General features: G+C 40.7%; 1 protein-coding gene across 2 annotated transcripts in view; it reads right to left on the minus strand.

Annotated features, from left to right (window-relative positions):
• Window positions 1–4,453: 4,453 nt before the first annotated feature.
• The window catches only part of bmpr1ab (bone morphogenetic protein receptor, type IAb), a 112,298-nt gene continuing 89,290 nt past the window's right edge, over window positions 4,454–27,461 (minus strand). For both annotated transcript variants that reach the window (XM_060940234.1, XM_060940233.1), the window contains exons 10-13: window positions 18,169–18,466; window positions 12,697–12,872; window positions 12,384–12,514; window positions 4,454–8,471 (exon numbers count right to left, since the gene is read on the minus strand). In XM_060940234.1, coding sequence (XP_060796217.1) covers window positions 8,346–8,471; window positions 12,384–12,514; window positions 12,697–12,872; window positions 18,169–18,466 — 731 coding nt within the window. In that variant the 3' untranslated portion in view covers window positions 4,454–8,345. The remainder of the gene's footprint in view (window positions 8,472–12,383; window positions 12,515–12,696; window positions 12,873–18,168; window positions 18,467–27,461) is intronic.

Raw genomic sequence — 27,461 nt, forward strand, 5'->3', positions numbered from 1 at the left:
AGGTTGATGTATTACCTGCCATTCATTAACTGTTAAACCCAATTTAGTAAACATCAGTGCACCAGATTTTCATACCAGATGCTCAGATTACGGATTTTGGATGAGACCTGCTGCATTAAACTACCAAGCTTCCGTATGCAGGAAATACAAACCAAAGTGAAATTGGACCAAGGGAAGTTACTGTAAATCGGACATGACGTCATGTGCGCACAGCCCAAAATGGTCCATTTTCCAGGCACTGACTGCAGATGATACAGAACCTTGCGAATCCATCAGGTAGGAGGCAATCTCGACTGTAGATTACTGGCAAATTTCCCAGATTTGTTGAGCAACAGACCACAAATTGTTGCTCAGAAGGTCAAGAAAACACATGGTGGACTATTAACACCACCAAGCTAATGTTACGCGAAAACCGCTTGACGCATTTTTATGGCAGAAGTAAGATCTATAACTTGTTTCAGTCGTGGATGATATTAAAAGTGGTAAATGTATCTCATAGGGGCGCTATTGAAGTGATTATTTGTTGGCTCAGGCAACGAAAACGGTGCAAAATATCACACGCTTTTCAACACCATTTCTACGCATTCTGTAAACAACACATCTGGTACAAAAATCCCATGGTGCGACAAATGTATTCTGGTTTATTTTTTTATACTGCTTATCTTCCACCACTATGTGCATTTGAAAAGCGTTCATTTCTTAGCTAGCTAGTTTTCAACTAGTTCATGGTGGTTATGGCACGAGTCTTAAGCCAGTATCTCACTGGGCTGCGACAGCCTGTGACTAGTTGGAGACAACAATTGCGATAAAATGTGAATTAGCAACAATTTTCACTTAGAATCACATGGAATTGATATTCGCATATTTTACCACAATTGTTGTGTCTCCAACTAGTCGCAGGCTGTCGCAGCCCGGCTTTCCCTCGGCAGGCAGGGAAGTAGAGAAAGCCTCACAGAAACTGACGTGAGAAGGGTTCGCGACGGCTTTGCGACACCAGCAATGCATTTGTGGCCATTTTGAGAGAAATTGTCACACTAATTTTTTGAACAGGTTCAAAATCTCAGCGACGAAGGAGCGACACTTTGCGACTCATGCGAGGAAATTGAGAAGCCCCGCAAATGTTTCAAGACTCTTTTGAAACCCTCTCGCAAACGTTCGCAATTTGTCACAGCCTAGTTAGATACTACCCTTAGGTCTAACATCAATCCACAACATTTTTAGGACATGGTTCTTTAGCCAAACATGATTATCTACACAAGACACCATACTTGTCTTACCTTATTAGCATGTTCCCTGATGGTTCACTTTAAAGGAGATACGCAGAACCATGGCCTCACTTTTCGTTTATAAATGCCTTGAGACCTCACAGGAATAGTTTAAGTGTTAACAATAAATCTAATAGTAATTTTTAGGATTAAAGTGATTTATATAGGTAGCGGTCTGAGTGAATGACCTTGACATCTGTGACGTCACAGCAGGAAGTCTATCGGTCTCATCGCCATTTCCACTATACTAAAACACAGAGCTGACTAACTCCGATCCTCCATTTTGAGCTAATTTATCGCCATGCCACATACGGTAGATGTGTTGCTGGCGGTGCAGCAACATGACAGAAGGTGGATTTACGTTGCATTCATGGCCTAAGAATGCTCAAACTGCAAAGATTTGGACACGTTTTGCGAGAAGTTCACAGGCACATTGGGCACCTACGAAGTGGTCTCTCCTCTGCACAGTTTACTGAAGACTCGTACGAGACCTCTGATCTGTTGAGGAGCGATGGCTATAAGCCCGTATTGAAAGAGGGTGCAGTACCAACAATTTAAGAAAAATAAAACTATAAGAAAAGGAAAGCAAGTTCAGTTGTACCAGTTCTCCTGGAGTGTGAGCCGAGGGTTGTTGCTAAAACCCAGGACGGAATGGGACACATTATCGCTTGGGCAGTGACCTTCCTGTGGTTGTTGCTAAAACCGGTGACCCGTCCCGGGTTTTAGTAATTGCCTGAGCCGAGCAGTAATGGCGGAGTACACAGTATGGAGAAAATGGAGAATGAGTGGACCAGCCATCTGATTTCTCCGCTGGATATGCTTGCCGCAGCAGCAATATCTCGCCCTTACGTGGAAGAAGCGAACGAACAGAGAACTGAAAGTCAGATTGTTTCAAAACAATCAGCCACAGCTTCAAGAAGCGAGAACACAGACGGGTAAGCTCCGACTCTCATTTGGATACAAAACAACAAAAACACTTGTTTACCTACATTTAGATTAATGCATGTAACTTGTATTGTGTGTTTAAGTTACCGGTATAAGATTATTTAATTTGTTTCAGAATGTGATCGTCTCAGTTCATCTGATTATTTAACGAGCCTTTTACGTTTTATCAGTGAAAATGCATGCATGTACATGTACAGTGCTCAGCATAAATGAGTGCACCCCCTTTGAAAAGTAACATTTTTAACAATCTCAGTGAACACGAACAATTTCCAAAATGTTGACAAGACAAAGTTTAATATAACATCTGTTTAACTTATAACGGGAAAGTAAGGTCAATAATATAACTTAGATTACACATTTTTCAGTTTTACTCAAATTAGGGTGGTGCAAAAATGAGTACACCCCACAACAAAAACTACTACATCTAGTACTTTGTATGGCCTCCATGATTTTTAATGACAGCACCAAGTCTTCTAGGCATGGAATGAACAAGTTGGCGACATTTTGCAACATCAATCTTTTTCCATTCTTCAACAACGACCTCTTTTAGTGACTGGATGCTGGATGGAGAGTGATGCTCAACTTGTCTCTTCAGAATTCCCCATAGGTGTTCGATTGGGTTCAGATCAGGAGACGTACTTGGCCACTGAATCACTTTCACCCTGTTCTTCTTCAGAAATCCAACAGCGGCCTTAGGTGTGTGTTTAGCCATGTTGGAAAAGTGCACGACGACCAAGGGCACGGAGTGATGGTAGCATCTTCTCTTTCAGTATAGAGCAATACATCTGTGAATTCATGATGCCGTCAATGAAATGCAGCTCCCCGACACCAGCAGCACTCATGCAGCCCCACATAAGGACACTGCCACCACCGTGTTTCACTGTAGGCACCATGCATTTTTCTTTGTATTCCTCACCTTTGCGACGCCATACAGTTTTGAAGCCATCAGTTCCAAAAACATTTATCTTGGTCTCATCACTCCAGAGTATAGAGTCCCAGTAGTCTTCATCTTTGTCAGCATGGGCCCTGGCAAACTCTAGGCGGGCTTTTTTGTGCCTGGGCTTTAGGAGAGGCTTCTTTCGTGGACGGCATCCATGCATGCCATTCCTCTGCAGTGTACGCCGTATTATGTCATGGGAAATAGTCACCCCAGTTTGGCTTTCTACTTCTTTAGAGAACCGCAGTGAACTTGCATGCCGATTTTCTTCAACCCTTCTCATCAGAAGACGCTCCTGTCGAGGTGTTAACTTCCGTGGACGACCTGGACGTCTCTGTGAGATGGTTGCAGTTCCATCTTTCTTAAATTTTTGCACTACTTTTGCAACAGTATTCTGACTGATAAGTAAAGCTTTGCTAATGATCTTTTAGCCTTCACCTTTGTGGTGTAAAGAAATTATTCTCTTTGGGGAATTCTGAAGAGACTAGTTGAGCATCACTCTCCATCCAGCATCCAGTCACTAAAAGAGGTCGTTGTTGAAGAATGGAAAAAGACTGATGTTGCAAAATGTCGCCAACTTGTTCATTCCATGCCTAGAAGACTTGGTGCTGTCATTAAAAATCATGGAGGCCGTACAAAGTACTAGATGGAGTAGTTTTTGTTGTGGGGTGTACTCATTTTTGCACCACCCTAATTTGAATAAAACTGAAAAATGTGTAATCTAAGTTATATTATTAACCTTATTTTCCCGTTATAAGTTAAACAGATGTTATATTATTAAACTTTGTCTTGTCAACATTTTGGAAATTGTGTTCATTGAGATATTGTTTAAAATGTTACTTTTCAAAGGGGGTGTACTCATTTATGCTGAGCACTGTATGTTGCACAAGTTATAACGCCTATCCTGTTTTAATGAGAGTCAACCCACAATCAGTGAAGTCAAATCAGTCTTAGTTGAGCAAGTCGGTAACGGTATTTCTTACTTTCACCATAAATTTTTATTTATCTGACTTTGGTCTATAGCTGTCAAAGGCCTCGGCCTTAAAACCGGTTACCGCTGTGACGTCACGCGCTCAGGGCTGGCTGGCTCAGTGAGGCAGCTCAAATGCCAACTTTGCGGTCGATTTTAACTCTCAATTTATTCCTATTTATGCAGCATACAAGAGTCAAGGATGGAGATACTGTCCACTCAGAAATGCATTTAAAAATAAAAGGTTCCGCGTATCTGCTTTAACAACCTCCTGACCTGCATAATTCAAGTACGTGGAGAAACACAACCTTATATGGACAAAAGAATTACAAAGGGTTGCATACTAAAATATTGTAATTTACTTTAAAATTGATACATTGGACAAATTGTGTACAGAACAGCTTTTCTTGGTAAACATAAGGCACCTTTCTTTAACCCAGATGCTGTACAAAATAAACCAACCAACCAAAAAAAAAAAAGAAATCCTTTCTACACAAGCTCCTTTTGCACATTGGACATATAAGACAAGGATAAAAGATTCTGCAGTTAATTCATGATACAGATTCATTTCTACTGGCTACAACACATTTAAATCAAGAACAAGGTACTGGTCATGCGTTGACGAACTGATTGAGTGCATAGATGCTGAGCTTTAGGAATTACACAAACGAGCTCTGATGCATAAGAACACATTAACCGTGGTGTGGAAACACTGTATTTTGAAGGTCAGAACACTGAACGCAAAATCAAGTCCCAGAAACGGTTTCTCTCTCGGATGCATAACATTGCCATTGTTGGGGTATTAAAGGGTTTTAGTGGGAATAATGCATTTAAAATAAATAGTTACTTAAATTTCAATTGTCCAGGTTAAATATAGGCACACAGTCAATAAGCACAATGGAGTTGTTTTTTTTTTTTAGCAGAATTCATGTGATTACTGGAATCAATACACACTGCATATTTTCTGGTATAATTCTTAACACTACGTTCAGACTGCAACCTGAAACGACCCATATCCGATTTGTTGTGAAATCCAATTTTTTTGTTAGGCCGTTCAAATTTAGCCTGGGCCCGCCCATCCTAAGCGTGACGCAACACGAGGGCCTGTTGCGAGCTTAGTCTGGCCAGGCAGGCTATCTACAGCATTTCCAAGCTCCCGAAAAATCGGGAACCAATCAACTTTGAGCATCCCCAACGGCCCTGGGTAGAGGCGTGTTCAAGGCAGTGACGTAGTAGAACTGCGACCGGAAGCCATAGATTGTTTACAGAATCTATGCCGGAAGCGCTTCATTCACATCACGAACATGGAGCAGCGGCAAGCCTTTGACACAGCGGTAGATGCTGTATTGAAAGCATTCAACGGGAAGTTCTCATTGAAAACGGAGCAAAGAGCAGCCCTGGAGGTATTTATTGAAAGGAAGGACGTTTTCGCCTTGCTCCCGACCGGCTTCGGTAAGAGTTTAATCTACCAGTTAGCCCCGTCGCGTCACATACGTCAGAGGAAAGAGTGATGTGACTGGTTTAAGCTTCGTCACAGCCTTTTCTGGCTTCGACCAGTAGCAAACTGAGACATTTCAGGGAGGCGGGTCAACCACGGGCTCTGGGAAACGGTTTGGCTTAATAGCTTGGCCAGACCAAATGCTCGGAGAGCTTTGAAGTCGTGTTAGCCAGGCTAGTTCACATTACCAATTATATGAGACTTGTATGCGATCTCCAATATGAACGGAAAACGACCCAAAAGTGTCCCGCATGCGCAAATTGACACGTAATAAGCACATCTACGTAATACGTAAGCAAAAAAAAAGCGCACTCTTCAAGTTTGCAAGTAAAGAATGGAGATGAGGCGAGACCTGGCGATGTGGTTTTTGTGGCTGCAGCGGAACTCACACAATAATCTGATTAATGTGGGCAGCAGACTAATGAGACCGAAGGTGTCAAATTACTGGAAATTTCCAGAACAATCTTATAATCTTGTAATACAGGATGGTTTAAGTTACAAGTCAGTTATAGAAACTGTTTTATTTAATCAGGCTAACAGATCAACATCCAGGTCCCTACCAAATCTACCATTAGCTTGATCAATTCTATAAAAGTCTATTTAAATTCTGTAAACTGTACAAATGTTGTTTTCCACCAAAGAGGCGGGATTAGCCAACGCAGAATAGTGACGTTTGTCTCTTGTTGATGAAGTGTAGGTCGCATGAATGCGACCTGTCTGGTCAGACTGCAGTCGCATGTGAAAATAACGAATATGCATCGGAATTAGGACCACATATCCAAGCGGCCTGGGTTGCAAAAAAAATCGGATCTGTGAAAAAAAATCGGATCTGTGTCGTTCAGATTGTCAATAACAAATCGGATACAGGTCGCATATGGGCCAAAAAAAAAAAAAAAAAAAAATCGGATATGGGTCGTTTCAGGGTGCAGTCTGAACGTAGTCCAAGTCAGAGGTTTCATTTTAAAAAAGGTAACTTTTTTTTTTAAAGGTTTCTCCAACCATTAGTCATGGCCTAATGGTTAGAGAAGCAGCTTTGGGACCAAAAAGTCACTGGTTTGATTCCCTGGACCAGCAGGAATGGCTAAAAATGCCCTAGAGCAAGGCACCCAACCTCTAACTGCTCCCCAGGCTGCTCTAGATATGATGTATGTTGTACGTCACTCTGAAGAAGAGCATCTGCTCAATGCCTGTAATGTAATATAAATAAGATTCTTTTAGAGAGCTACTGATATTCAGATTTTTTTTGGCCAGTTTTACCTGTACAATAAAAACAGGACATGACGCTAATGTTAAGCTGCTCTGTACTAATATTGAGTACATCACTTAAAAATGAGTATTTTATTTTTTCACCACAATAGTTCATTCAACATGACATGATTAGAATAAATAGCACATGCAATTGTATTCTTCAATCCCATCTGATATTTGGAGATTCTATAAGTAAAAATCAAATCAGTCACATTAACCAAAACTCTTAAACGTAAACTCATGTGAATCCTACCTGGCAGGTATTAATGTGATTTATTGGCATGATAAAAAGGTTATTGGTTAGGGTTTTAGTTGGGTCCATGAGCAGCAAGGCCCTTAACCCAGAACTGCTCGGTTGCATTCGGTCTCAACTGTAAGTCACTTTTATCTAAAGTGGCAGCAGATGAAGTGTGAACTGTAAAAGGAAATGTGGATGATGAAGTGAGGCTACATGGCACTACATCACAGACAACCAAACCATGCTTGTTATTCAGCCAGAATACATGACTGACAGCACTGCCGTTTATAAAGTGAATGATTCGTGTCCGATGGTGAGGAAAATCCGTCCTGACCGTGTTAATGCCCAAGCCCGTTTCTAAACCTTTGCGAGTCCTGTTCACGCATTCTTATAGCGCCCACTAGTCTTGTGGGCCCTCAGCGACGCCGCTTATAGGTTGAAACGACCCTGTTCCTGTACTTCCGTCCTCACTAATTACAATCACCCAAACATTTTTTGACAGCACGTCGATATTAATCAATCCGACAGATTTTTTTTAAAATAGAGAATGTGTAAGAAATTCTTCACATGATTATTTTTTAAATATCAATAACATTATTGAGAATAATAGTTACGTATCTATAATAATATGAGATCATTTAAAATAACAGCACGCGTTCTTTTGCACATGTATTGTGTGCTGCACATAGTCCGCATCCAGAGCAGTCACTGAGTCTGCGAGAGAGAAAATACCTCCGCTTTGATGCATACGTCTCTCTGACTGATGAAGGATGGAAGAACGATACCATACAGAGAATAAATCCACCTTCTCCAAAACATCCCTATACTTCAGGTTTGCCACTCTGTTGGCATGTGCTGCCATATGCACGACGACACACAGCTTTCACGGAAAGCGATTTATTTGGCAGATCTCTCCCAATAGAGTGTCTAAAGTAAAAGAGGATGGACGGTTGAAGTAGGGGTACAGCTTGATCGATCTACTCCGAGTTAGTGTTTCGGATCCAAAAAGACCCACACTTGGTCTTGTCCGTAGTTCTTTCTAGTGGTGACATGGCACTCCCGGTCCAGCAGAGGGTGCTACAAGGACATGGAGGGATTTCAGCGAAAGAGAAGAAGTGCTCTGCTCCATAGCGCTCTGCTTCACATTTATGTTTGGGAACTCGGGGAACAAGTCCTGTTTCATAACAGTTCACATTTCCACTCTGCCTCTGAAGCACACAGTGTAATGTGGAGGGATGAACAGGTCATATTTTGATGTCTTGAGATTCCACCATTTTGGCGAGTGTTTTCTTTATTCTCAGAGCAGTGAGGCGAGAGGCGGGGTTATGGGCCCAACACTCGGACATCAGCTTCAACATGGCTCTGAGACACTGTGGGGAAAAAAATATATTAAAAAAAAATACATTCTGTAAGCAGGATCATGTCACCAAATTGAGCTTTAACTCTTTCACCACTGTGTAACTTTATATACAGACTGCCATCAACAATATACGACTTAACTACAAGAAATACCACGAACACTAAGCAACTCTGATAAGTTCAATATAAACCAGTACACAACTCAAAGAAAAAAAAATTATAGTGAACTAGAATGTGTGCCATATTTGGTACCACTGGAAACTAGAGGAATTCTGCTTCAAGAATACGCAACACTTTGATAAACTGAATACAAGTAAATACACAGGTGTGCAAATATAAATTATAGGTAATTTTTTTTAAATTATCTTTAAAATATACAATCTGGCCAAAACATTGCTAACAAGAGTGCTCTGAGAGCACAATATCCTCCGCTGGCAACTAGGCCATAACGCTGGTAAAATGCGACGAGGTTGAACGAAATTGCAATATGCGCATTATGCCTCGGTCACAACTGGCCGTACATGCTCCTACGGCCGGTCTACATGCAAAAAACGCACGGAGGGCGCGCGTGTGACGTGCTGATTTTTGAGCTGTAGACCGGCCGCAGAGGTTCTTTGTCATGTCAAACAAACTCTACGGACGCTTACGTTTTTTTCAGGTTGCAAGACAAACTTATGGCCAACATGTGTCTTTCTCCACGAACAAAAACAAACAAACAAACAAACAAAAAAAAGCAGCGATTTGGGAAACACCAAAAATCGCACGGCCAAAAAATCGTGCGTCCGGTTGTGACCTAGGATTTACAGACAAAGAATCCTGTCAAGTTTCGTGAAATTTGTCCTAAAATTGTGAGAGGAGTCGATTTCAAAATGTGAGCACCCTTCCCGGGACGGACAGACGTCGCCACGACATAATCCCCCTCCGGACCTTTCAGCCAGCAGGGGATAAAAACAAACCATAACAATTTTAAAGACATTATTACATCAATTTCTTCTCACTTGCTACATGCACTAACGGGCTTTTATACAGTTGTGTATTAAATCAAATAATACTATGTGAAATCAAACAAATTATTCTAGTTTGAAATTTTAGAGGAATTCTGCTACAATTTCAAACTAGAATAATTTGTTTTATTCACATAGTATTATGTGATTTAATACACAACTGTATAAAAGCCCGTTAGTGCATGTAGCAAATGAGAAGAAATTGATGTAATGATGTTGTGTATTAAATCAAATAATACTATGTGAATAAAACAAATTATTCTAGTTTGAAATTTTAGCAATTTATTATAACCGTGACTAATAATATTCATAAGGAAACTTGCATTTTATCCATTTATACGTACCAAAAGAAAGATGCGTAACCCTAATTAACATAAAATAACATTGTACTTCTCTAAATTACATCATAAGAAATCCTAGGGAATCCAACTTCTCAACCAATCAGCATATAGTACACACATGTACATGCGCGCGCACACATGTTTCCCTACTACAATGAGACAGGAATAGTGGTCTGCCGTGATAATGGTGATCAATACACGAGACTGCTTTCACGGTCTGTCGTGTTGAAAGACTGCATATTTTCACTGCAAAAAAAGTGAAATCTTTTTTGAATAGGAAATGCTAAATCATTTCAGCTGTTAGACAAATACAAGACACCAATTCTGACATCGTTAAACCTAGTTCCAGACCACAACCAGCTTATTCCAAGATGAGGTCTTACCAATTATAATTTTTATATATATATATATATATATATATATATATATATATATATATATATATATATAAATAAATAAATAATCTCCCAGGCCTCTGGTAGAGGACCCGAGCTTGAGGATAACATGGATACCACCCCCCTGCCAGGGGTGAGAAGGAGATTTTATATATATATATATATATATATATATATATATATATCTCCCCATGTCATGTCATTCTCAAGCTCGGGTCCTCTACCAGAGGCCTGGGAGATATATATATATATATAAATAAATAAATAAATAAATAAATAAATAATCTCCCAGGCCTCTGGTAGAGGACCCGAGCTTGAGGATAACATGGATACCACCCCCCTGCCGGGGGTGAGAAGGAGATTTTTTTTATATATATATATATATATATATATATATATATCCCCATGTCATGTCATTCTCAAGCTCGGGTCCTCTACCAGAGGCCTGGGAGATTATATATATATATATATATATATATATATATATATATATATATATATATATATATATCTGTCCATGCAGAAAGAATTTCAAAAAAGTAATTTTCTCCTCAAATTCAGTTTTCAAATTTTTTTTTTTTGCAGTGTTGCAGACTGATACAGCGGTTTGCAGTGGTGAAAGGGTTAAAATATCCCTGGAAATACATCATTTCTGAATTATTCAGTAACCATTAAAGTCTATGAAGAAAATCCTAAGTTGAATCCTAATGAAATGGCCAAGAAATACACATCACCTACAGGTCCATCTTTGTCCAGGGTCTATGAAGATAGAATTTAGATACATGTCTTTCCCAATTCCCAAATACAAAACAGCCTAATATTGCTAACAACTGGCTAACTGAGCTAGCCGTCAACTACTAACAAGGCCCGGAAAGTTGACGAAATATTCTCAGATTTATTTAACCGTAGACAAACCTCTCAAAATGTTCCTTCTGATACATTTATATTTTTTTCCCAAAATATTCCAACAATCTCCTTTTTCAGCTAATTTGGCTAACTAGTTAGCTTTACACATGGAATAAACATTTCCAGGTCCAATGTCCCACCAAATCCCACTATAACTTCTGTACTGCACAGAACTGGTTTAAAGCTGTGGAGCCAATTTGTCACAAAGTAAGCACATACTAAAAGTTTCCTGTTTTTTTTTTTTAAATTAAAGGGGAACTGAAGGTAAATTTATTATCAAAATTCTATCTCTCTCATTTTATTAAATATAGGAATGCATGTTTGATAGCTATTTTGTCGCTGCTATAGCAAGTTATGATTGTTTGAAATACGCTCTGTAATATATCAGTCCATATGTCAAAGCAATGGCCGTAAACGAGATTTGCTGAGACCTGTGCGAGACATTGTAGGACGGAAGTAAAACGTACAGCAGAAATCAAAGTGACCAGCATCTGCCAACGTTGTCAAAAGACGCGCGTGCCCTCTTTCGAATGGTGACGTAATCAAGCCGGAAGTTTTCCTTGTGTACAAAATCGCTCGCTACTCAATATATAGGGCACTATAATAGTGTGGATGCCATTTTGTAGTGCTGCCCGAAACCTTTGAGGATTATGTGGGAAATGCGCTCAGTATAATATGCATTTATCACAAAAATACGTGCATGCATTTATTATTTTGAAAACCCACCAGCCGCCTGATCTGGCACGTTTTAATTGTGCGACAGTAATGATGTAAACACCAGCACGACGGACGAGTCCTTATCCTGTCGTCTTTCCAACTCTTCTCTACTCCACGTTGGTTTGAAGTCGTATGGAATAATCTCCATCACTGATGAAGCTGGCAAATCTCGAAATTAATCTAAATTGGAATGATCTCGCCGCTGTGTAAACAGTTTTCAAAATGGCGGCGCTGACACTTCACGCTTGAAGTCTCGCACAAGTCTCGTGAAGATCGCGCAGATAAGCGACGCCTGCCGTGGACCAAACGAACTACATTCAACATGGCTAAGAACTGAAAAGGCTGATAAGTGTAATATAATATGCCAATACGAGTCACGATATAAGGTTAATAAAACCGAAAACGTAATTGAATAAACGCCTTAATTAAGAAATAAAGCAAGTTTAAAAATGACTTCAGCTCCTCTTTAAAATACACAAGCACCAATGTCTATTTACAAACCATATTTTCTTTCACTGGTACTTTAATGACTTTATTAAAATAAAACTAGAACTCATTACCTCGTCACTGTTCCAGCGATTGGAGACCGTAGGCCGCATGCCTTTTACACACACGACCTCCCTCATGTCCTCGTAAGACGGATCTGAAGGAACTGCATCCCAGTACGGTAACTGGTACTCTTCCACAATGCCTTCAGAAACAACAGAACTTAAATGGGACCAGAATCAATCAATCATTCATTCAATAACATGTTTAGGAAGTAGAGATGTTAAAAGAATTTAGACAACCTATGCTTTAGATGCTCATGTAGCATGTTAAAGTTGCTAGAGAGACAGAGACGCGTAAAGACAACGGAAACGGAGCACAACAGACCTCCTGTCACACATCGCCGGGCCATCTCCCAAACCACGAGGCCATAACTGTAGATGTCTGCCATGATGTAGGCCTGGAACTGATTCTTATTCATCGTCTCATCCAAAACCTCAGGGGCCATATACCGCCGTGTTCCCATCCGTGTACTCAGAGGGACGTCCACCTCATTAGTGTCACTGAGGGGAAACAGGGTAAAGATGACGTATGGACCATTGAATGCATTCAGTATGTATTCAGGCATCTGAAAGACTGCACAGGGTTTATTCAATATCCAACACCAAGGCTGGCACGATTCGCCGATGTATCAATTTCTACAGCCACGATTCACGCATTATATAGTCTACAAGTATTGCAATACCTTACCCTAAATGGTAATTTCATTCATTTTTGTTTTAAAACAATTTTCGTTGGAAAAAAAAAAAAAAAAACTAAATTTTTACTTCGTTCAGCTCCAAAGCGTCTTGCAATGGGGGCCGCCATTTGGGATCTCGCAAAATCACGCTTGCTTAAACAGGGATCTGTTGGAAGCGGACGTGAACATGCGAGATTTCATTTCTAAGCTGGTGCCTTCTATCATTTCTGCTTTACGTTTTTAAGGTAGCGTGGTGATAACTCGCTTGTGGCGAGTTAATCAGTAGTTATTTGACATTTCACAAATCCGATCATATTTGTTAGAAAAAAAGCGAAGGAGGATAAAACGCTCATAGCGAACGCGTTCTCAACTGCTGGTGATATAGTTACAGCCCAAAGGCCATTGCTCAGCCCAGAAAATGTGGACATCCTGCTGTTCTTTATATTAAAAAAAAAAAAAAACCCTGCAATTTGTCTGTCAAACCAGCTAATAAAGGACATTAGCATTTTCAGCCATACTTTAAAGTGCCATTCCACCATTGGATGTATTCTTTGGCATAAAATACAATATATTTTGACAACATATATAAATGGTATCACTAGATAGAGAAATCTTTTAGCTTCAAAATGATATATCAAACATAATTTGACGACAAGTATATTAATTTTGCGACCAAAGTCACCTACCCTTTTAATTTCCGCGCGTGATGTCATCCGCAGGTTCCCCTTCTTGTGTACCACATGACATGGCACATATTATCAGCAATGGCGGATAGAACGCGATAAAAATAATACCAATAAATCTAGCTAATACCAATAAATCTAGCTAACTGAAAGATTAACTCAATTTTTCGCAATTTTCTTGGCCCCCATATACGAGGAGAAATGACTCTCTCACTTTGGGGGTTTCCTGGTCTAAAAATAGACCGACACGTGGTACACAAGAAGGGGAACCTGCCGATGACATCACATTTCACTACCGCGCGGAAATTAAAAGGGTAGGTGACTTTGGTCGCAAAATTAATATACTTGTCGTTGTCAAAAAAATATGTTTGATATATCATTTTGAAGCTAAAAGATTTCTCTGTCTAGTCATGTTGTCATAAAATATATTGTATTTTATGCCAAAGAATACATCCAATGGTGGAATGGCACTTTAAGGCCTCTGCATGCTCTTGCGACAAGGCTTTCGCAGATAGCTTTTCGCAGACAGTTGTAATTTATCGTTGAGCGGGGAGTAATAGGCGTGCGCGATGTTATTCACCGCCACAACGCAAGGGGACGCAAAGTCGCGAAATCGCTAGGAGTAGTTGGTGGGTGTGGTTAGTGGAGTGTTTATCCTCCGGTTACTTATAATGACTAGAACTGGAGTCGTATAGATGTACGTACTTCCTCACTTCCTCGATCAACCGCTCTTCGTGCTGCTCCATCTTCGCTCGTGTTTTTAAAAATGCCGGTCGTGAAAACAAACCAAACCGGGAAAGTAGGGAAGCGGAAGTGCGTGTACAGCGGATGTAGAGTGGACCAATCAGAGCCCTCTTGTCTGCGACACTGTCTACGGTGGTCACAATTTTTGGGATGTGCGCGCAGAGCGTCTGCGAAGGGGGGGGGGGGGCTTCGCAGACGCCATCTGCGACACCATCTGCAAGGACTGGGTTGTCAGCATAAATTGGCCTTTACTTGTTTCTGAATTACATTTTACCAAAATGTCAGATAATGTACAGTGTATCGCGATCCGTATCATCACCATATTGCGATGCGCATCGTATCGTGACCCGACCCCGCAGTGCCACCCTTATCCAACACAAACTAACATTTATATGTATAAAAATATTGAAAGGAGTGTTTTACTAGGAAATACATCACTCATTTTTCATATACATGTGCTACATCTGGAGGAACATGCAGATTCAAAACCATGACAAATCTCTATAGGTCACGTGTGAGAATTTATTTATTTTTTTACTTTTTGGATGTCCCATTGGTCCGTGTGTGTGTGCCCTATGCTGTTTCAAAGTTTTGGAGTCTTCAGTATTGTTCTCATCTCATCTCATTATCTGTAGCCGCTTTATCCTTCTACAGGGTCGCAGGCAAGCTGGAGCCTATCCCAGCTGACTACGGGCGAAAGGCGGGGTACACCCTGGACAAGTCGCCAGGTCATCACAGGGCTGACACAGACACAGACAACCATTCACACCCACATTCACACCTACGGTCAATTTAGAGTCACCAGTTAACCTAACCTGCATGTCTTTGGACTGTGGGGGAAACCGGAGCACCCGGAGGAAACCCACGCGGACACGGGGAGAACATGCAAACTCCACACAGAAAGGCCCTCGCCGGCCACGGGGCTCGAACCCGGACCTTCTTGCTGTGAGGCGACAGCACTAACCACTACACCACCGTGCCGCCCCAGTATTGTTCTGTGGTGTAGAAAATAGTAATACAAATAAATAAAAAGCCACACTGATGCTGTATAAATCCCTTAAGGATTTAATTTGCACTTTCGAAAATCTACCTCCTCCCTTGGTTCATTGCATATCTTGTGTTAATTGGGTTTGTGCACTGTTGCCTTTGTCTATCGTCTTTGTTTTGTTGTACTGTATAGCAATTAAAAAATAAATAAATAAATGATGAATGATATATCGGTACTCTTTGTGAATGTGTCTATTTAAAAAAAAAAACCAAAAAATGTTGGCTTGAAGATATGAAGCTTATCTTCTCGTGCTGAAAAACTTGTATTTTTTTTATTTTTATGAAATACTTTGCTGATCTGAGTGAAATATTTAAATAATATTGGCTGGCGTTGAGTGGTATATCTGATATATTCCATTCAGCTAGCATGATACTGAACAAGTCGAAGACGAGTAGCTGAACAGAATACATCTGAAAGACCATGAAAAAAAAAAAAAAAAACAAGCAGCCAATATCATACTACACACACATTCCTTTCGGGTGTTCGACGTGTCGCTCTCTTTCAAAATTCTCTCAAAATCTTCCGTATTTAACGAAGCAAATCTGGCGGCCATGTTTGTTTACAAATTGCCACAGTCACTCGCTAGCGTGGAAGTTTTACGTCTCGGATGTGTGACGTTATGTCTTGACTACCATGCAATATCGTAAACCATACTCAACGCTCATTCTCCATTGGGTAGACTGACGTAATACACGTAGGATAAGCGATATGCTAACAATATTGCATGCTATCAAACCAAATGGACGAAACCTGCTAGAAGGGAATGGAACACAGGTTTTATTCCATCGAAAAAGTGTCTTGTATGTATAATAATTCCTGATATTTCACTCCCAGTGTTCTCCCCCCCCCCCACTGACTTGATGTGCATTGTCAAAATGGGGAACCAGAGTATCTGCACATTTCTGATAACCAAAAATAATACTTTTTAAGGCCATTTTAAGACCTGTGAGAATAAAAAATAAGACCACTACCGCGGGGAAAAAATATTTTAAAAAAAAATCAGACTCTAGGCTATTATGATCAAAGCATATTTATATTTTAATCAGTGCATCTCCAGTTTACGAGCAGAATCTTGTCTTTCCCACAAGTAAACGATTTTGCATATTCAGAATCAGGGAACACTGCCCTGAAGACGGTGCCCACGTCTTCGTTCGAATTGTAGGAGTGGTGTCGGTCAATCGTTTGCAGAACCCACAATATTTCAGCCTTAAGTGTAGCGGTCGAGGCGAAAGCACCGAAGGCACTTGTGCTGGGAGAAGTAGGCACTGAAGGGAAAAGGCCTCTGCATGCTCTTGCGACAAGGCTTTCGCAGATAGCTTTACGCAGACAGTTGTAATTTATTGTTGAGCGGGGAGTAATAGGCGTGCGCGATGTTATTCACCGGCACAACGCAAGGGGGCACGAAGTCGCTAGGAGTAGTTGGTGGGTGTGGTTAGTGGAGTGTTTATCCTCCGGTTACTTATAATGACTAGAACTTTTTTTTTATAATGACTAGAACTGGAGTCGTATAGATGTACGTACTTCCTCAATCAACCGCTCTTCATGCTGCTCCATCTTCGCTCGTGTTTTTAAAAATGCCGGTCGTGAAAACAAAAACCGGGAATGTAGGGAAGCGGAAGCGCGTGTACAGCGGATGTAGAGTGGACCAATCAGAGCCCTCTTGTCTGCGACACTGTCTGCGAGGCTTCTGCGGTGGTCACAATTTTTGGGAGGTGCGCGCAGAGCGTCTGCGAAGGTGGGGGGGCTACGCAGACACTATCTGCGACACCGTCTGCGAGGACTGGGTTGTCAGCATAAATTGGCCTAAAGTGGGCTTTGCGCCAACGTTTGCAACCGGTGCTGCAAACATCTGCATGGGAACTGTTGTTACCTGACTGGCGGCAAAGTGTTTATGCTTTTCCCCTTTCATGTGAGCGTCAAGGGCAGTAGAGCCCATTGTTCCCAACTTTATGTCTTTCTTGCAGAGTTTACACCGAGCTTCGTTTTCGGACGTTGCTTTTGACAACCAACCGCTATATTTCTGGTCCTCAAGCCACTTGTCCCTAAACTTACACTTCCCCATCCTACATGTCTGCCACGCTAAAGAAACCACTTCTTCATCTTTTCCCACAACACTATAAGGAAAACACTGCCCCCTAAGTGTTGTGTGACGCCTGTACTTTTAGGTACAGAGCAGTCTTTTTGCCATCTTTTTGTTACACATTGACGTGCGCTGATTGAACAATGTTAGCACGGGAAAAAAAAAAAAAAAAAAAAAAGTACAAACATTTTTGTGCCCCGATGAAATTTAATGCCACCCATATGAAAATTAATGCCACACTTCGAAATATTAGCAAAATATAAGGCTATTTAAGGCCTTAAACGCCATATACTGTATATCAGACTTTTTCAGACTTTTTAAAGATCCGCGGACACCCTGGGAACCGATTCAAAAGAACATTACAGCGGCGCGAAGATATGAAATTTATCTTCGCGTACTGAAAAATATTCACAAGTAAGCGAAGCAAGCAAGTGAAAATATATTATTCACCACTCGAAGATAAACTTCATATCTTCGCGCAACCATGTAATGTAATGTAATGTCCCCTCTCTGTATATTTTATTTCCATCCATCTCCATCACACAGAGATCGTGTGCATGCATACCTGTTGTATTTAACAGCCAGACCCAGATCAGCGATGCAGCAGGTGCCGTTCTTCTTAATGAGTATGTTCTTGCTCTTCAGGTCTCGGTGAGCGATGGCTGGTTTGCCCTGCGTGCCGTAGATCTCGGTATGGAGGTGGCACAGACCGCATGCTGCAGAATATGCCAGCTTCAGCAGAGCCTGCGTGTCGAGGGTGGTGAACTTCAGGTAGTCGTACAGAGAGCCGTTCTCATGGTAGTCGGTGATGAGGAAGAGCTGCGTGAAGGCTCCTGTGCCTTTAATGTCAGCTGCAATAAAACCTGGAAAGAAGAATGCAGGTCCATAGCATCAGTGCAGCATTATACTGGTTTCGTGACGTATATTAATAAGAAAATCAGACGGAAAAAGTTATACTGATCATACCGCTAATAGATAATGCGCCTAGAAATATATGTGTGTTCATAACGCTTGCTTAAAACCACACTGTAATCTCATTTTAAAATGCATAATTTTTGCATGGGATCAGGGGATTTTTATGAGCTTTCCATATTCACTAGAGTGGCGCTTAAATGACAGAAAATTGCTTTTCCATTCATTGTATTTGGTCTTACCCCCGAACACGTTCCATTTGTACTAAAACCTATATAGACAAAGTTTGTGCATTATATCTTGCATTTTAAAAGGGAAGAAAGGGCAATATATAGAGTAAATATAACAATAAAACACACATTGACGAACCTTATTCAAGACTTACAAAAGTTTTTTGTTCCAAGGTTGGAAAGTTATAGTGTTTTGAAAGTAGCTCGAGCAAACTATTTCCGCAATTTGAACAGCCTGCCATGATATTAATTTCATCCAATCAGAATGCACGTTCATTTTCTCTGCGCAACACTCATGACGTATGTATGTGCCCAGTTGTGTTGGGTCATTGAGGTTGGGAATAGCACGTGTGAATCGGAAGGTAGGATGAATTGTAAGTGATCGGCTACACAATGCCACAGTGTGTTGCTTTCGGGTGTAATAACAGGACCGATGGAAAGCATAACGATCTTCCAGACGTGTCTTTTCACTCATTTCCGCTGAAAAACACCAAGCGAGTTCGAGCTTTCTTCTCTTCTTTCGTCATCACCGGAGTCGAGAGTACCTCTCCTAGGTTCAAACTGGTACCCTTCTAAGCCATAGCCTGCTTGCAGTGTGTCTTGCGGGATCTCTTCGTACGATTCGACAGAGCTGTCGCTTTCAGTTGATGCGCCTGACGCCATAATTACACGCTTCTCTCCTAGTGCAGTGGGTAGGGCTGACGTCACGGTCTTTTAAAAATGGCGACTCTTGTGCGGTTTAGCATACCGACTATTATATTTACAATTACCAAGATATTTCGTTCTTTTCTAGTACATAAATTTGATAGAATACTTAAGAATACGTTACTTTGTCACATCAGCAACCGTATATATTGCCCTTTCTTCCCCTTTAATGGGAGCCCAATCAACTCGAAGATTACGAAAGTAATTTTTTTATTTATTTTCTTTTTATAATTGTCCTTTTTATGTATATTCTAGCCCAGGGGTTTTCAAAGCGTGGGAGAGTCAGCCCCCCCTCAGAGAGCAAATAAACAACAGCGCCCCCCCCCCCCTTACAATTTTTGTTGTTGCTATACTTAATGTTCCATTCGTATTTAAAAAAAAAAATGGTTGTTGTACACATTTCTTTTACACATTTTAAAACATCTGTGCTTTTTTTTTAAAAAAACATCTTGTTTTACACATTTTAAACATCTCATAGCATCGTTAGCTAGCACCTCTTGGCAGACAACACACTGTGGCAGTGGAGCATCTTCAAATCCAGTCCATGAAAATCCAAACTTTAAATAATCGTGGTCATACTTCCTTCTTTTTTTGCTTGGCCCAGACTCTGTCTCCTCACTCACTGTAGCTTTAGGTACTAAAAATCGATCCATTTTGTCTCTGGCAAAGGCTAGCTGAAGTTCGCTAAATGTCCGCAATAGTAACTTATTCTGGTTTATTTTTCCTCACATTGCGCCTCCCCCGAAGAACTCTGGCGCCCCCTAGGGGAGGCACGCCCCACACTTTGAAAAGCCCTGTTCTAGCCGGTACACTCTCAGTTGTTCATTTATATTCATTTATTTTATTTACATTTGTTGCTGTGTACACAAATTGTGAACTATTATATTAGTTCGTATACAATTCTAGTCCTTTGCATTTCTGTAATAAAGCTCACTGTGATGGCTTCTTGTTTAATGTATGATTTATATAATTTCATTCCGTGTATGTGTATAGTAAGTTTTACAAAAATTAGACACGTGTTCTTGGGCAGCTCTGTATTTGTATACAGTACCAGTCAAAAGTTTGGACACACCTAGTCATTCATAAGTTTTTCTGTATTTTGGCTTTTTCCTACATTGTAGAACAATACTGAACTCATCAAAACTATGAAATAACATATGGAATTATATGGTAAACAAAAAAGCGTTTAAAAAAAACAACATGTTTCATCTTTTAGATTCTTCAAAGTCGTCACTATTGACCTTGATAACAGCTTTGCACACTATTGCCATTATCTGAACCAGCGTCATGAGGTAGTCACCTGGAATGCTTCTCAATTAACAGGCGTGTCTGGTCAAAAATGGAATTTCTTGCCTTCTTAATGCATTCGACACCATCAATCAGTAAAGAGTAAATAATAAAAACACAGTAAATAGCCCTGTTCGACAACTGTAGTAATCCATATTATGTCAAGAACCACTCAACTAAGTAAAGAGAAATAACAGTCAGTCAGTCATTACTTTAAGGACACGAAGTGTTTAGTTAATTAAAATAAAGAAAAAACACTGAATTGGAATGTGTATCCAAACTTTTGACTGGGACTGTATATTGTACAGAACTACAGATTCAGAACATATTCGGATAATTGCACACAGACACGTATTCAAAAGTACCCATTCTACAGGCTTTTTTTTTTTTTAGCCTATTGGTACTTTCTTTTTGATATTTATCAATAAAGTAAATAATTAAAAAAAAATATTGTTCAACAAAATAGTTTATTTATACATTGACAATTCCAACAATATGGCATATTTACCATGCACTAGTTCTGTATCCAGACTTCAGAGGTACTCAAAAAAAAAAAAATAGATAGTTTTCACTGACGTCACGGCATTCCGGGGAACGCCCTCCAGCCGCCATCTTGTGGGGCAAACAAAACGGACCATCGCCATTACCGGCTATGTTATCTCGGATGAATTTATGAAGTTATATAGTCAGTTTTCTAAAATAAAGATCAATGTCGGCAAAATCAAGCAAACAGAAGTATATAGATACATTAGACGACATCTCACGACAACGGTATGCAGCCAAACTGGCCTTGATTGGGGGAATTGACCCCTACGAAGTGGACAAAGATGCATTTTCAAGTGACTATGCAGGGCTGCCAAAGCCTGAAACTGCCAAAGCCTGCTCCAAAGCCTGAAACTGACTTCATCAAACTTTAAAGGCTGTCTGATATGTACAACTTTAGATATTCTACAGTGCGCCTTTTGTCGGATGCCGCCTTTTTCACGGCTGAATAGCGCAGATCCGATTTTTTTTTTTTTTTAGGGGGGGGCGTTGGAGTGTCTGATTATAATTTCAAAGTAAATTCTGTATTAAAATTACTAAATAAGCAAATCCGTTACAGTCCATGAAACAGGAAGTATAAGGATGAGAAAAAAAACAGTTTAAATCGCAAAGCTGCGCACATTTGCACAGTCCTGCACACCGCTTGGGCTGCGCAAATGTGCGCAGCTTTGCGATTTAAACTGTTGTTTGTTTTTCTCATCCTTATACTTCCTGTTTCATGGACTGTAACGGATTTGCTTATTTAGTAATTTTAATACAGAATTTACTTTGAAATTATAATCAGACACTCCAACGCCTCCCCTAAAAAAAAAAAAAATCGGATCTGCGCGATTCAGGTGGCATCCGCCAAAAGGCGCGCTGTTTGCATCCCAAACACAAATCAAATCATACAGAATAGACCTAAAATGTTTTTCAAAAATGACCCTTGCGTGAGTGAAGTGACAAGTTTCAAATAGAAACGTGACAAACGAGTGATATTAAGTGTACATTACAATGTAAACGTACACTCAGTGGGAATTCCATAAAAGCTCCGCTTGACGTCATCATCTGACCTATTACGACAGCCGTGAATACAACAGGTGTGCACCATTGCTAGCTTTAAATAGCCTGCTTGGGTTCTTTTGAAGACTTTGTACTCGCGCGTTACAATGTGTGCTCAGTCACCCGAACGGTAAGCTTGACCCGCAAGATGGCCGCCACTAGGGAATCCCCGACTCTGTGATGTCATGTGAAAACTATCTATCTATATGGGTATAGATAGACCTAGGGCCAGTAGAGGCTTTTTTCCAAAGCATATTTTCAGCTTATGCTGTCAGGCACTGTAGGATGGGTTCAGCTAGATCGGTTACAGGGCTTGACATTAAGGACTGCCCGATTGCCCGGGGCAAGTGGAATATGTCCCTGACATGCCTGACTGAGCAAGTTGGAATGAGTGTATATTACGAACAAGCACCACAAAAATTAGGCTTTTTGATCTTTTATTTCGGTTCCTAAAAGCGTCCCTCGCTATGTATCCACCATCATGTCTTGGCTGTTTTCTTAGTTTCAGTTTCATTTACTGTTTTGCGAGTTATTTTATATCCCCCCGCTGTTGTAGTATGCTACACATACTGTTTACATCATGCATCACATGATAATTACAGCTGAAGTCAGACACCGTCTTTCATGCAAACAAGGCTTAGTCTGTCTTCAATATGGTTAATTTTTGCGCTGTTTTTGTTTGTTCAAACAGAGAAATAGATAAAAGGCGTTACCGTCTCCCCGCTATCAAGAAAAACATTAAACAAATAGAAGCAAATGCTTCAAGAACAACGAGGAAATGAGTGGTGAAAGAATACGAAGACAGGAGCTCAGCCTGAAAACTCCAGAGAAATTCACGATTGTATTTAAAATGTCTCATCTCATTATCTCTAGCCGCTTTATCCTTCTACAGGGTCGCAGGCAAGCTGCAGCCCATCCCAGCTGACCACGGGCGAAAGGCGGGGTACACCCTGGACAAGTCGCCAGGTCATCACAGGGCTGACACATAGACACAGACAACCATTCACACTCATATTCACACCTACGGTCAATTTAGAGCCACCAGTTAACCTAACCTGCATGTCTTTGGACTGTGGAGGAAACCGGAGCACCCGGAGGAAACCCACACGGACATGGGGAGAACATGCAAACTCTGCACAGAAAGGCCCTCGCCGGCCCCGGGGCTCGAACCCAGGACCTTCTTGCTGTGAGGCGACAGCGCTAACCACTACACCACCGTGCCGCCCTGTATTTAAAATGTATTTTACAAAAACAGTCAGAAGTGAGGACAGAAGAGTTTGCTTAAGAATCTCGTTTTATTTAATTTTTTTCGCTCGCATTCACCCCTTCGTGAAAGTTTTTGATTTTCTTACAGGTGAAGCAGTTTCTTTATTCGACACTGAAAACCCAGACTGGTTTCAGACAACTCTGGCATTTAAAAAACAAAACAAAAAACCCTCAACAAGGAGTGACATGCAAAACCATAAGATAAACAGGGACAACTTCAACACTATGCTAACCAAGATAAAGTCTGACATTGAAAGACGGAAGAATTTAAAACCCATTCAAGGCAGAATTAATATAGTTAAAATGAACGTATTGCCACGTATCAACTTCCTTTTCTTCATGTTGCCACTCCCTCCCCCTCCAACTTATTTCAAAAGACATACATTCTATGGTGTCCAAATTTATTTGGAATGGTAGAAGGCCTAGGATTCGTTTGACAACATTACAGCGGCCAAAACTGCTTGGTGGTTTGGCAGTACCAAACTTTGAACATTATTGGTCATTCCAAATCAGGGCACTCAGCACATGGGTCAACCCAGAAGCTACCACTGTACGGAAAATGATCGAGTCTGCTAAGGTTGCACCACATAGGCTACAGGACATCTTGTTTACCAATATACGTACTAAAGCACTTAAATTCGGACCCATTATTGCTAATTCTGTACAGGTATGGAAGTGGGCAGAAAGATGGATGGGTGGCCCATTTAAATTCTGTAAGAACACACCACTATGGCACAACTTTAATTTATTATGTGGTAACCAACCATTTATTCAACCCTCTTGGTCATCACTTGGAATAAACATGCTTGGTGATATACTTGATGCTCAAGGTCTTTGCTCTATTCAGAACTTAAGGACACGCTTCTCTCTCCCAGCATCCTTTTACTTTCAGCTAAGATCAGCCTTAAAAGCATATGGTGTTCCCTGGGACTCTCCCCTTCCCGCTCATCCCATGCTAGAATGGATCTTGCCTATATTTGGTAGATCGTCTGTCTGTATAATATACAGCAAACTAACTGAACACAGTCTAAAACCTCTGTCAATTGAATCTATTTGGAATAGGGAACTAGTACCCCTTTTCCACCAAATCAGTTCCAGGGCTGGTTCGGGGCCAGTGCTGGTTCACAACTCGTTCAACTTGCGAGCCAGCTGAGAACCAGTTTGCTTTTCCATAGCTCGTGGTGCTAAGGGAAGCCACGTCATTACGTTGCTGTATACGTCAGTTACGTCGTTACGTTTGCATAAACCTTGGCGCGAATATCGAAGCAAAAACAACACGGAAGAAGCAGCAGCAGCAGCAACAACAATAAATGACTTTGCGTTTGTACAGCTGCTGCTTCTCGTCGCTTAAAAATGGCGATCTTTCACAGTCTTGTTATTGTTGTTGGTCTTAACAACTCCGCCCCCCCTGCTGACGTAAGCGGTTCTTTCCTCTGGCCCAGCAGAGAGTTGGTGCTAGCCTGGAACCGGTTTTTCTAGCCCCAGAGCCAGTTCTTTGTCAGTGGAAACAGAAAACCCGGTTCCAAACTAAGCACTGGCCCCGAACCAGCCCTGGAACTGATTTGGTGGAAAACGGGCATTACCGTAGATGTGAATGTAGACTGGGATACCATGTGGTCGAATTTAAGTTTAATGTCTAAGAATTTAGCTCATCAACTTATTTCACAGAGCATACACCATACCCTATAAGAGATTCCAGATGAAACTACAGGCTTCGTATGACTGTCACATATGCAATAACACCTCACCTGGAATGTTTTTACACACGTTTTGGAATTGTCCAATCATATCTAACCTCTGGACCCATGTAAATTCTGTGTTCTGATGTACTTGACATCTCTTATATTCCTAATCCTGGTTTCTGTCTCCTTAATGATACCTCTGACATCTCTCTCAAACAAATTCAATGTAAAATGTTATGTGCTGGGTTCACATCTGCAAAGAAAACAATTACAAAACACTGGTTTACTCCTGATATCTGTATGAAGTCATTCTGGATACAAAGCCTTCTTAGAATTGTTCATCTTGAACTTACTACTGCGAGACTGAATAAAGCCCGACCTGCTACCGTAGAAGCCTGGGAAAACTTCTCATCCGATATAATTTCTTGGATGAGACGATAATGTACACTCACACACTAATCCTTTTTTGTGTCTTTGTTTGTTTTGCTTTTGGTACTTCACTATTGCTGTACACTGTGCTATTTAATATGTCTGTGACCCCCCCGTTGAAAATCAATAAAATGTTGATCACAAAAAAAACAAGGAGTGACATGCACGATAAATCCTGAAAGAACAGAACAGATTAAGAGCAGAGAGAGCTGGAGCTTTGTTTCGGTTATCAGAGGAACACAGTCTTGTGCAAAATATTTATATTTATTTATTTTTGCAGTCCAAATCCTGCGCTCTGATTGGCTGGCGAGCGGGTCCGTATCCTACGGTACAGACCCCAGTTACGGACCTCTGGCGACTCGCTCGTTCACAACAAACATAGTAGAATTTGTCAACATTTATAAGACTTATCAAAAATCTTATAAATGTTTGCCAGCATTTCTCAGGAGAACAGCATTAATTTTACAGCATGGATAGCGATAACGACAGTGTTCACAGCGAAAGCGAGTTTTACTACCCTGAGGAAGAAGAAATAAAACATTTCAGGAGAAAGCTAAAAACCTCTAACTTGCTAACGCCGATCAAAAACATGGCTGAATCCTGAATGACTCCTATTTGTATAAATAGGGGACTACATAGGTGGCAAAATGTAGTTTTTTTTCCTGCCATGGAAGTGCACTTGTATACCGAGGAGGAAGCAATTTGCATTACAGCCGTGAATGAGGATTCAAAATGGCGGCTCGGCTCGGTTTTCCCTTTCGGGCGCTCTCGTTTTCTGTTTGAATTTGGTAAAGAAAAAAAATATATTATTTACCAGCTTAAGGTCGTCCGTACGGTGAAATACCGTGACCTCGGCCTTGAATACTGACCTCGGCCCAGAGGGCCTCGCTCAGTACTTTCAAGACCTCGGTCACTGTATTTCACCATACGGCCCTCCCATATCATCCACCTCTAGGTTAAAAATAAATAAATAAATAAAATGAAAAACCTTCAACTCAATGTTATCTTCATTTTATGTTGCAATTCACAACTATTCTATGGTTTTCCTAAAAAAGAGAAAGAGTACTCGCAAAATAGCAGGCAAGTGGAAATTAACCCCGACTTGCCCCCCAGGGTTAGCTCCATAATGTTAGTGATCAGTTTTTTAAATGATTAACACTAACAATTGCACAGTGTACATTTCACTGCATACTTTGCAATAAACCCTTAATAAAGTGATATTTCATGCTGCCCCAATCCAGTCCAGTGTAGTATTATTGTAGGCTGTATATTGAATAATGCCTCTCATGACAGCAGGACTTAATTGTGGCGGACTTTGTGGTTTGGCTGCCAAACTTCATGCTGATTGAGCTACCAGTTAGATTTCTTCATTTTTGTTAATATTTAACCAGAATTATTTATAGATATCAAATTAGGTGGCAAGATGGTCATATTTAATAACTTTAAAAATGAACTCCACCCTAATATTCACCCTCAATCTGGAAGGCTGAGGTTAATGGACCCACTGCGTGTTAGTATCAGCCTATTCATACGTAGTGAAGCGGTCTTCGTTTTTAAAGACTACACCAAGTCATATGATGCATCAACAAACCTGGATGACATTACTGGAGAACTGAATGAAATCCGAGACAGATTTGGGTCAAGAAAGCTGACAGGATGTCCTAATTCAGCACCGACCAGCTCAGGGGCCAGATCTGGACCTTGAGTGAATTTTAATTGGTGCTTTGACTGACGAGAGCTATGTAAACGAAGACGAAGAAGAG

This window comes from Neoarius graeffei, chromosome 14 (genome assembly GCF_027579695.1).
Source record: "Neoarius graeffei isolate fNeoGra1 chromosome 14, fNeoGra1.pri, whole genome shotgun sequence".
In the NCBI taxonomy this organism is placed as follows: Eukaryota; Metazoa; Chordata; class Actinopteri; order Siluriformes; family Ariidae; genus Neoarius; species Neoarius graeffei.